This window comes from Globicephala melas, chromosome 15 (genome assembly GCF_963455315.2).
Source record: "Globicephala melas chromosome 15, mGloMel1.2, whole genome shotgun sequence".
Lineage (NCBI taxonomy): Eukaryota > Metazoa > Chordata > Mammalia > Artiodactyla > Delphinidae > Globicephala > Globicephala melas.
The window spans coordinates 13,595,732-13,608,326 of NC_083328.1; the positions used below are offsets into that span (position 1 = coordinate 13,595,732).

At 44.6% G+C, this 12,595-nt stretch overlaps 1 protein-coding gene across 8 annotated transcripts in view; it reads right to left on the reverse strand.

The window, feature by feature from the left end:
- CALN1 (calneuron 1) overlaps positions 1 to 12,595 on the reverse strand; it is a 469,972-nt gene that overhangs the window by 14,232 nt on the left and 443,145 nt on the right. For all 8 annotated transcript variants that reach the window (XM_060285810.1, XM_060285813.1, XM_060285811.1 and 5 more), the window contains one exon: positions 6,121 to 6,277. In XM_060285810.1, the coding sequence (XP_060141793.1) occupies positions 6,121 to 6,277 (157 nt within the window). The remainder of the gene's footprint in view (positions 1 to 6,120; positions 6,278 to 12,595) is intronic.

Consider the following 12,595-nt stretch of genomic DNA (forward strand, 5'->3'; position numbering starts at 1 on the left):
CTTGAAGCCAAAAGAGTCTTGACCAATACTCTTGGGAACTCCAACGCTGGCAAGGACTTAAATTTAGGGATGAAATGTGTCAAGAGGACGGTTCAAACCCTGTAAATTTGGTCCCTGCACCATCTTTCAAAGATGTGGTGTTCCAGCAGTACATACTCTGCAATGTCTCCAGGTAAAAAGTAACAATACGAAGAGAACTGGGACCAGGGACCGGCCAGTTTTGTTTGTTACGATTGCTTACTAATGTGTTAAGCATTGTACTAAATCTTCTCACGTGTCATCCCATTTAATCCTCATAACAACCATATGAGGTAGGTCATGATAAGATTCCCATTTCACAGATGAAAAAAACTTAGGCTCTTAATATTTAAGTGCCTTACTCAAGTGACCTATAGGTGGTGAGGCAGGATTTGAAGCCAGCCCTGTCCAGAGTGCAGAGCTGGAATTCTTAGATATCATGCCCATAGCTCTCCAGGTCTGTATCTTGTATTTCAGAATCCCTTCACTCCTCACTCATGGCTCCAGAAAACTTTCCTACAGGTTTGCTTTGATAGGTCCCCAACTAGAAGAAAAATCCTTTTTTGTCCGAAGCCCCAACTTTCTTTCAAACTGTCTCTTGTCTCACCACCTGCCGTGGACCTCACCTACGCCTTAACCTCCTACATCTACCCCAGGAGAACAGGTTTTATTTCAGGAAAGTCACGGCACCTGGTGAGCTGGGAGCAGATGGTGTGGATGACACATCATGCCCTTTTCAGTTGAATGGGCATGAAATGCCCAAGGCGTACGGCCAGGTGATGAGCCAGGTCTCCCAATCCAGGTGTGCACTTGACATCCCGACAGAAACATTGCGACTTCAGCAGGGATGGCTTGAGCTGGAGCCCTGGGACATGGCTGCAAAATTCTTTCTCACCTTCCAAGGAGCCCAGAAATGTTTGAATCTAGATATGACCACCGTTGTCCAATCTTTGCATCATCGGACAAAGGAAAAAAATAAGGCTCAGAGAGTTTTAAAATGAGTTCCCAGGGTCACACAGCTAGTCTACACAGGGCAGGCAACAGAACCCACAGGACTGCACAGGGGTGCTCTGGGGGCTACCTGGCCTGGGTCACCCCTCTGACATTTGTTTCTCTTGTCCATCATACTGAATGGTACAGAGCAGCTTTGCCGTGTCTTTCACAGAAACTATTTATTCCCCAGTTGATGATTTCTGCTTGATTTCCGTCTCCCGTGCATGTTGTCAGAAGCCTACAAAGCCCTGACAGCTGGTATTCCATTTAGGGACAAGCCTTGGGGGACGCATCCTGAAAGGGCTCACACACAGATCTTGCCGCACGTCTACTTGACTTCCAAATATAATGTGATTTCACTGGCGACGAAATGGAAAAGGAGTGAGGATGATGAAGAGTCGTTCTGTAAAGAGTCTTTGAAACGCCTAAGCGCGGGGAAATGACCCAGGGCCACTAAAGGGGAGCCAGGGCGGGGTTCGGTCAGGTGCACCTAGATTTGGAGCCTTACTCGCAGTTTGACTTCGGACAAATGACTCCATCTTGCTGAGCCTCAGTTCCCTCATCTGTCCCACAGGAACCACAGAACTGATCCCTCAGGCCGTGCTGACAGGTCGGTCTAATGTGTTAACAAATGACCAGCACTTGGGAAGCACGCCAGACAGCTTTCCCTCATCCCTTTCCTCCTGGACTTAGTACATAACATAATTTATCCTAAGAACACTTAATAAGGATCTGGTGACAGGCAAATAGATGATTCAATCACAAGACCACTTAGTTTCACAGATGTCAGCGACTGGAACCAAATAATAAAATGTGAAATTCGTCTCTCAGTGTCACTGAGCTTATGTTCTCCAAAATCAAAACAGCTGGTGATTACAAGTGGTCCAACGGAAGCAAACCAGCTTAAACCTCTCTTATTTAGCATGGATGGTGATGGGGCATTGTGGGTAGTCACGTAATCTTGCATCTGACCCATTTGATAAGACATTAGTACATCAGGCATAATCTATCTTAGTAAAGGACTTTAAAAAAATGTCTGAGGGATTGGAAGGGTCTGGAAGTCCAACTTTTAGTGAAATATTCTCATTGGATTGGGGACACACAGGCTGCCCACCAGTGGGTAACACCAGAGAGCCCCTGAATTGAGTGGGGTTAAGTGAGCTCTTGCCCAAAGCACCCAGCACATGGGTGACACCTGGTCAAGTGTCTGACTCAAGTTGATGATTTTCCACTTGGAAACCAGGTGTGAATGAAGGAAAAGTCCACTTCAGAATCCTTGCATTAGATTCTTCTAGCTTCTAGTCTCTTCTCTGCCTTCCCAGGGGCTTCTGTAGGTGACTTCTCTTGGTGCTCTAGGAAAGTGCATTCTATCCATGGTGTGACACCCCGATTCAGGACTTCCTGAAGAAGTCAGGAAAACTTTCCTTACATGTAACTTGGAATTTCATCCTATTTCCTCTTGTCCTTTCCTTGGGAGAAGATGGAAAATGTAACGCCTACCTATGATCACAGAGCCCTACGCACCATAAAGATTAGGCAGATCAGACTGTGTGAGGGGCTCCGTGTATGTGTGTGTGTGCGCGTGTTGTTTGTATTAACCTAAAAACCCAATAAATAAAACAAAATCAAGGCAAAATGAAAACTAAAAAGAAGACAAAAAAATCCCTCAAACCTCTCCCATCAGGGGTCCCACACCCTTTGGGCCCCTGGCCTATTTCTCCGTTCTTTATTCTTCCATTCACGTGGAAGGAATAATCAATACTTCCTGACTTAATGGACAGAATCCAAACACCTTTGTGCAAGTATCAGACCCAAGATTTATAAAAGTGAAAAATATAATCATTGACATAGAATGATGCTGATGGCCTTTGGAAGCCCTCCTGTTAATTTCTAACGGACACACGCTGCAGCATTTTCAAACCTCTTCCTCACTCCAGAAGCTCCAGCTTTGCTGAACTCGAAGACATCTGACGTGGGCTTCTTCAACTTCTGACTCTGCTACAGAATGCCTGTTTCTCTGACTATCGCCTCCTTCTTTGCTCAGAGACCGATGTGCCCTTTCACTTTTTTAAGGCAAAGATTTCTTACATCTTTAGGTGTAATAGGTCCTTACACCTTGATTCCTTCCTCTGACACCAAATAGAGCAGAATTTCCAAGCGCCATGGATCACCCAGCTTTATAGGCGAGCTAATCAGCATGGGAACATATTTGCTGCGGCAGAGCTCTCAGAAGAGCAGGAGAGAGCTTCCTGAGTGGGGAGCAGAAAGAGTGGAGGTGGCCTGAGGGGGGCTCTGGGGCCTGGGGGAAATGTCCCAGCTCCCGTTCCCCCATCGGTCATTTGGGGTTGCAGAGAAGATAAAATTTGGAGAGATAAGAGTTCCATTGCTGGGACTTCCCTGGTGGTCCAATGGTTAAGACTCTGCACTTCCACTGCAGGGGCGGGTGGGTTTGATCCCCGGCCGGAGAACTAAGATCCCGCATGCCTCGTGGTGCGCGGCCAAATAAAAGAAAAAAAAGTTCCATCATTGAAAGAAGGAAAGGCAATCACCTCGTCCCTACAGAGTTAGATGCTGGATTGACCAAGATGTGGGATGGTGCCGGCTGGCAGGTGGGAGGGGGATTCTGAAATGTCAGCGAGGCCTTGGCTGAAGTGGCTGGACAGGCGAGGGGCAGCCTGGGTCAAGGGCGAGAGCAGACAGGAAGGAGTTGATCACTGGGGCGACGGGGCAGCCCAAACAGCTGGAGGCCGAGAAGATTTAGGAAGCACAAGCCATGCACCTACGCCATCAGACATCGGTAGAAGCAGGGAGAGGCTCAAACTGCCAGTAGCTCCCCGTTTGTGGGCAGCAGGCATGGGGGAAAGATGGAAGGGAGAAGGCCAAGGTCACCACAAGGTCTCAAATGGACTCTCTCAGTCCTAGGGCACCAGGGTGAATTCTGTGTCTGTGCGTCCATCTCTTCCCAGACTCCTTTGCCCTGAGTAAAATCAGGGAGCCCCTTTCCTGAATCTGGAGAGAGCTGTGGGCATCAAAATACATGCACTGGTGACTTCGGTCATATCCGAGATGGGAAAAATCTTACACCTAAACGCAAACACAATGAGGTTATGTTTGGGGCCAAAAAGCGCTGATGTATTTTAAAAACCCTCTCTGACATGAAAATCTGTAAAAGGGATTACGTAATCAAGCTCACAGAGGTCATTCAAGAAATCAAGGTGTGAGTTACAAATAGTATTCCTTTTATTAAATAAGATCATGAATTTTAAAGCACAGTGTCTGGCCCTTATCAATCACCCCCAAACGGTAAGTGTTGCTAATGCTATATGTACTAATCACTAAAGCAGGCCCAGGAAGACTTCTATTTGGAAAGCCCTACGTCAGCTGTTTATCTGATTAATAGATGAGCTTTTGAGTAATGAAAGGACAGTGCTTAGAGTTCAGACTATTTCCCAGGGCAGTCTGACCTTTCTGAAAGTACTAAGACTTGTGACATTTCTCTGAATAAAGCACCAATCCATGAACATAGGTTCTTGTGGAAAATGCAGGGCTCAGAAATACTCTTCCTACTCATTTCAAGAGTGTGTCTCACAGCAGGGCGACTAGAGCCCCCAAACACTTCTACTGTTTGAGCACTGAGTCTGCCAGCTAAAATCAAGATGGAACGGAGAAGCCAGGCCTGCTGTTTTCTCAAATTTTAATCCAATCCCTGCCCTCTTCACCCGTCCTCGTCCTCCCAATTCCCCTGCCTGCCCGGCTGCAGACGGCGTTGGCTGTGACCTTCTCGCCCTTGTGTGGTCCCTGCGGCTCCAACTCCAAACGCAGACGTTGATGCTATGGTCCAAGTCCCAAGCAGGGCAACCAAGGCACCTTCTGGACCACAGCTGGGTTTTGTTTGCTGTACACAGCACTTTTGAACATTTTCACTGTGAACGCCTTTACCAGGAGGCATTGCTGTCAAGTTGACCCCGATCCCACCACTCCCTATTTACCTGACTTGAGTTAATTCTGTCACCTCGGGGTAGAAGCCACCTCCCGTTTCCTGTAGCAGTTCAGCCCTCACAGGGCCCACGGACGCCCAGGTCTGGATGTACCACCGTGTCCACCTAGACAAGCTCAGCCCCGCGTTGTCTGCCTGTCGTGGGCCTCGGCTGATTCTAACACAGCAGCTCCCAAACCAAAGAACCAAATTCCATTCTGGTGTCTATGTGACAGCTCACCATCTGTACACATTGGCTTGTTGGAATGTTCAGAAAAAAAGAACCGAAAAAAACAGTAGACCTTTTAAAGAAGTCTCAACCTTAAATAAGTTAAAAATTGCCCGTAGCCTGCTATGCTGTTTTAAGGTAATGAAAAAAACTTCTGTACATCAGAGCTGTTAAAGCAGCTCTGATTTTCAAAGTTGGAAAGAGGGAGTCAATTATTTAACTTCCCTGGAACTCTCTACTGATTAGGGAATAAGGTAGCCTTTTTTTTTTTTTTTTTTTAAAGCTTTCCTTCGTGAGTCCAAGAAAAATGACCTCTCACGGGTCTCTGTTTTGGACACAGGAGAACCTTATTTTCTTGGTGAAGTTCATGAGAGTTTTTTCATGAGCAGGGCTTTTATGGGCCAGTGTATATTCAGAGAGCATAGAATGGAGGTAATTCATTCATTCCTAAGGATCCTGTGAAGTAGGTGTAATTATCCTGGTGTTTATAGGTGAGGAAACTCATTCAGAGAAGATACACCCCTTGCCCAAGGTCACACAAGTAGCCACTGGACTTGACCCAGGTTTGCAGATAGCTCAAACAGCCTCCTTACATCACCCCACGCAGCCCCCACTAAATAAAGGCCAACACCACAAAGCCACTCAAGTCACAGACCTCAGGGTCACCGGAGGAAGGAAGGGTCAATACAGGTCTTGCAAAAATGCAGAGTTGGGGGAAAAAAGCAGAAAAAAAAGAAACCTACTACATCTTGGCAAAAAGGATCTTTTAACCTCGGTCCTGGATTTGTGGCTTCCGTCCAAGGCCACTTCGGCCCAAGAGACTGTAAACCCATTTTTCATACAGAGGATGTGGAACGGCCGGCCTATCCCAGACCAGGTAGAGAGCAGAAGCAGAGGTACCTACCGCCCTCAAACTCCGTCTGGCAGTTCCCCGAGGTCTCATTCAGGCTCTCTTCCTCATTGATGATGATGTTCTCAATGTCCTTCATCGTTAAGTGGTCGCGGAAGGCGTGATAGAGGATGTGCTTCAGCTCTTCCAGAGTTATCCTCTGCATGTCGAACTGTGGAGATAAAGAGGAGTGAGAGGGGGACTTCCCTGGTGGCACAGTGGTTAAGAATCCACCTGCCAGTGCAGAGGACATGGGTTCGAGCCCTGGTCCGGGAAGATCCCACATGCCACGGAGCAACTAAGCCCGTGAGCCCCACAACTGCTGAGCCTATGCTCTAGAGCCCGTGAGCCACAACTACTAAGCCCGCGACCCACAACTACTGAGCCAGTGTGCCACAACTACTGAAGCCCACACGCCTAGAGCCCGTGCTCCGCAACAAAAGAAGCCACCGCAATGAGAAGCCTGTGCACCGCAACAAAGAGTAGACCCCACTCGCTGCAACTAGAGAAAGCCTGCGCGCAGCAACAAAGACCCAAGGCAGCCAAAAATCAATCAATCAATTTACAAAAAAAAGAGAGGAGTGAGAGGGTCTGGGGCACTTGGGGGTGAGAATTTGGCTTGGGGCATGACCAGCAAGCCCTAAGTCTTCCTACAGAGATTTGTCCCAGCTTTTCAAGACATCAGATGAGCAGTTTTCTGCCACGCTCAGCTCCAAGCACACTTGTGAACTTGCAGGAACTTCTCGGGAATTCAAGGAATGCGATTCCCCCCTCAGTAGAGAATCTTGGAGAAAAAGATGCCACCTGCTAGTTTGGTTTCCTACTCATCCAGCCATCTGCTGTCACCCCTCCACACCTCATGTACTTTGGAGTGTGTCACACTTCAGACAATGCATATGTCTCTAGAAAGTTTTAAATCTTCCAAGAAGCCAGCATGTGTCTTGCTCTAACAAGATAAAATGCACGTTCCAAGCCATGTTTATGAGGAAGAACAGCTGAAAAAAAGGGTGTAGCGTTTCCACCTGTGTTCTTCCGCTACCAGGGAGAAGGTTTGCTTTTCCGCTCCATTTCTATCAGATTTGGTCACGTCACTTTCTTGGCCAATGAAATGTGAGTAGAACTGACACAGGTCACATCGATTAACATCTTTAATAGCCATTGCGTGGTTCTAGCCTGTGTCCTTTTCCTTCTGTCCTACAAAGAGGCTGTTCCTTCTGTTGGGGTCCCAGAATGAGGAGAAAGTGGAGAAGATAGCCCAGAAAGGAAAAGTAATGCGAGTAACAAATGCCCTTCGTTGTAGCCATGGAGATTTGGTATAACTTGGTTTACGTCAACAATATAGAAATTAGTACATAGAAATGAAAAGCTACCATAACAAAAATTCTAAAAGATGATGTATGGATTGCAGGGTCAGGAAAATAAGAAAACTGTTATTGGAGGCTGGAAAGATAAAAACCCATGTTATGTCGTAGCAAAACATTTGGTAAAGTTGTTGCCTGTGATAACTCAGAGGGCAGATACACACTGAATGGGTAAAAAGTTTGGGACAGGGCTTCCCTGGTGGTGCAGTGGTTGAGAATCCGCCTGCCAATGCAGGGGACGCGGGTTCATGCCCTGGTCTCGGAGGATCCCGCGTGCCGCGGAGCGGCTGGACCCGTGGGCCATGGCCGCTGAGCCTGCGCGTCCGGAGCCTGTGCTCTGCAACGGGACAGGCCGCAGCGGTGACAGGCCCACGTACCACACACAAAAAAAATAATAAATAAGTTTGGGACACAGCAGGCTCTGGTTGCAATTGGTTGCTCATCTACAAGAAAGAGATGAGCTCAGAGTGAACTAAATCAGACAGAGAAAGACAAATACTGTATGATCTCACTTACATGTGTAATCCACAAACCAACGAACCAACCCGTATTCACGGATCCAGAGAACAGATGGGTAGTTTCCAGAGGCAGGGGGGTGGGGAGTGGGTGAAATGGGTGAAGGGGGTCAAAAGGCACAAACTTCCAGTTATAAAATAAGTCCTGCAGATGTAATATCCAGCATGGTGACTATAGTTAATAACATTGTATTGTGTATTTGAAAGTTGCTATGAGAATAGATCTTAAAAGTTCTCCTCACACACAAAAAATGTGTAACTATGTGTGGTGATGGATGTTAACTAGACCTCTTGTGGTGAGCATTTCACAGTATACACAAATTTCAAATCTTTATCTTATACATAGGAAACTGATATAATGTTATATGTTAATTATACTCAATTTGAAAAAAAGGTGATGAACTCAGGAAAGAATTGATTGTTTTGCAAGCCAGAATAGAGACAACCCCAAAATTTCTGGTCTTGCAGTATTGAAAGAAGCAATTGTTTCTCATCTCCTACTAGGAAGAGATAAAATTGAGAAATGCTATAAATAACAATCCAAACCTATTAAAACAAATCAAAATGTCCCTTCTTAAAATCTCTGAATATGTTAGGCGGCTCTCCCAGAAAGCTGGTCATTAAGTTTAGAGAGAGGTATGTCTCAAAAATAATTCTGGATATTAGCAGAAACCAACTGGAGTTAAATAGCTTTTTAAAAATGACTAACTTTTTGAGGGAGCCAAGAGCAAACAGCCTGGGACTAAAAGACTATGACTGTTCAAAACTTAAAATCATCTTTGGGCTCTCAACCTTCTATGGGCACAAGCCACTTTGAGGATATAAGTTACAGAGGCCCCAAGAAGGGTATATTTTCCAATACCCCTGATAGGGATAGAGTAGGATAATTAAATAGTCAGTTTAGAAATCTCACTAGGGGATTAAGACAGAAAAGGAATTTTAAGGGAGTTTGGGAGACTGTTGTAAGCGAATAACCACTCAAGAAAAGAATCCAGTAACCTAGCAACAAGCTACTCTACCTTGAAAGACCAGGAGCATCCAAGTGCCAGACACACTCAAGCCACAAACCCTGATATTTAAAACACAAGACAATAGAAACGGGATGTGAATCCTGTTACGTAAACTCAGAGAGTTAACAGTCCTTGAAGAGTAGCAGTTCTGCATGTGGCCAGGACAGAAATATAGGTGAAAGGGGAAAGAAACTAGGTGAAAGGGGATATTATACCAAAACCTGAGATAAATTACCATATTTTAGTAATATATATATGATCTAAATAGCACCATGACATCTGCCCAAGAATGAGGAAGAGGTGGTCTTCTCTCCTCCCCACTTTTTATTTGATTATAAAAATGTAGCCCTCTTTGTTCTCAGGGCTGTGTTCCCTTGCCAGCCCACTTGTATCTCCCACAAGCGTCCTATGCTAATAAACTCACTCTTGGCCTGCCGCTTTGCCTCACACTGAGTTCTTTCTGTGATGAGGCAAAAGAAGCTGAGCTCCAGTAAGTCCTGACACCAGGTGAGTGGTTTTAATCAAAAGACAGCCATCATCAAAAAATCTACAAACAATAAATGCTGGAGAGGGTGTGGAGAAAAGGGAACTCTCTTGCACTGTTGGTGGGAATGTAAATTGATACAGTCACTATGGAGAACAGTATGGAGGTTCCTTAAAAAACTAAAAATAGAACTACCATATGACCCAGCAATCCCACTACTGGGCCTATACCCAGAAAAAAACATAATTCAAAAAGAGTCATGTACCCCAATGTTCATTGCAGCTCTATTTACAATAGCCAGGACATGGAAGCAACCTAAGTGTCCATCGGCAGATGAATGGATAAAGAAGATGTGGCACATGTATACAATGGAATATTACCCAGCCATAAAAAGAAACAAAATTGAGTTATTTGTAGTGAGGTGGATGGACCTAGAGTCTGTCATACAGAGTGAAGTAAGTCAGAAAGAGAAAAGCAAATACTGTATGCTAACACATGTATATGATCTAAAAAAAAAAAAAAAGGTCATGAAGAACCTAGGGGCAAGACGGGAATAAAGACGCAGACCTACTAGAGAATACACTTAAGGACACGGGGTGGGGAAGGGTAAGCTGGGACAAAGTGAGAGAGTGGCATGGACATATATACACTGCCAAATGTAAAATGGATGGCTAGTGGGAAGCAGCCGCATAGCACAGGGAGATCAGCTCGGTGCTTTGTGACCACCTGGAGGGGTGGGATAGGGAGGGTGGGAGGGAGGGAGATGCAAGAGGGAAGAGATATGGGAACATATGTATATCTGATTCACTTTGTTATAAAGCAGAAACTAACACACCAATGTAAAGCAATTATACTCCAATAAAGATGTAAAAAAAATTAATTAATTAAATAAATTTTAAAAAGAAAAAAAAAAGAGAGAAGGAAAAATGGAGATTCCAGAAATCTATAGTTTTCCTTTTATTTGGTTCTCTGGGTCATGTTTTAATGTGAGGGTATTAATACTTAAGCAAAATCAGTTGAGTAGAATTCCATGTTTTCTGCATTGTCAGAATAGAGCTGTCTTTTACAAGTTTGAAAGAAATCACTATAAAACAATATGGCACAATGCCAACAAGTATTTCTTCCATGGTGATCAATCCATTGAGCTTGTAAATTTTTCTTGAGTCAATTTTGATTTTTTTTTTTTTTTTTTTTTGCGGTACGCGGGCCTCTCACTGCTGTGGCCTCTCCTGTTGCGGAGCACAGGCTCCGGGCACGCAGGCTCAGCGGCCACAGCTCACGGGCCTAGCCGCTCCGCGGCATGCGGGATCTTCCCGGACCGGGGCACGAACCCATATCCCCTGCATCAGCAGGTGGACTCTCAACCGCTGCGCCACTAGGGAAGCCCTGAGTCAATTTTGAAATCACGTCCTTTTTCAGAAAACCAGCCAAAAGATTTTCATCACTGTTAGCATGTAACTATGCACAACAGTTCCACAATTTTAAATTTCTCTCAATGCTTCTTCTATCCCATTTGGTATTTTTAACCCTATTTGTTTTTCTTTCCTCCAGGTTTGATTTTTGTTGTTTTATTCTGTTTTTAGTGAATCTTGGTTAAAGATCCACTTTAGCCTGTACAGCTGCTATTTTTAGGAACCTAAGGAGTCTTCCCTTCTGGTAAAATCTCTGTAGAGTCAATTACACAAATACAGTTATTAATTATATTAATATCCTTATTAATTATATTATGTAGTCTTACAATTATCATCTGTATCTCGTATAACCTTAGTTTCTGGGGATGACTTGATGTGTCAAAGACCATGAGTAACACACTGCAGTCTGTGGAAAATAACTGCATCTCCACAAATTGTTCTTTTAGTCCTAATATTTTCTAAACAAGGCTATCCTTTACAGCAGAAAGATGGATTTCCTCATTCAACAAATGGTTATGGAGGCTGACTCCACACCAGACACTGTGATGGAGACACAAAGGTGAGCGAGATGTTGATTGCTTTCCAAAGACAAGCAAATGAGTGATTTTAATTCAGTGGGATAACTCGCTGTGAAGGGCCACCCAGGATGGCTTGGAAACCCCTGGGGAATATAAAAGCTCACAGGTCCATCAAACGGCCACATGTTGAGTTTGGAGCAGGAGAAGGTGGTCAGGATGAGATGAGAGCTGTGGGCAGGGTGCGAGTCAATAAAGGCCATGGAGAGGAGCTTGGTGGTGGTGGTTGTTTTTATTGGAGTAGAGTTGCTTTACAATGTTGTGTTAGTGTCAGATGTACAGCAAAGTGATTCAGTTATATATATCTAAATATTCTTTTTCAGGCTCTTTTTCATTATAGGTTATTACAAGATATTGAATATAGTTCCCTGTGCTATGCAGTAGGTCCTTGTTATTTTATATTTAGTAGTGTGCCTCTGTGAATCCCAGACTCCTAATATATCCCTCCCCCTCCTCTTTCCCCTTGGGTAACCATAAGTTTGTTTTCTCTGTCTGTGAGTCTGTTTCTGTTTTGTAAATAAGTTCATGTGTGTCATTTTTTTTTTTAAGATTCCACATATACGTGATGACTTGTCTTTCTCTGTCTGACTTGCTTCACTTACTAGGATCATCTCAAGGTCCATCCACAGCCTGGTTGTTTTTTGCTTGTTTGCTTTTACTTTTTCATTGTGGTAGAATATACATAACACACAGTTACCATTTTATCCATTTCGAAGGGTCCAGTTCAGTGGCATTAAGTACATTCACATTGTTGTGCAACCATCACGACCGGCAGTCTCCAGAGCCTTTTTTATTTTCCCCAGCTGAAACTCCTTACCCATTAAACACTATCTCCCCATCCCCCCCACCCCCGCCCCGCCCCCAGGCTCTGGCAGTCACCATTCTACTTTCTGTAAATAGCCAAATGTGCATTTGACTGCTCTAGGTCCCTCGTGGAAGTGGAACTGTACAGTATTTGTCCTTTTGTGACAGGTTAATTTTGCTTGGGTCATGTCTGCAAGGATCATCAATGTCGTAGTGTTTATTCCTCTTTGAGGTTGAACAATATTCCATCGTATGTATACTTTGTTTCTCTATTTATCCATCCCTGAATACTGGTATTGCTTCTGCCTTGTGGCTGTTACTGCTATGAA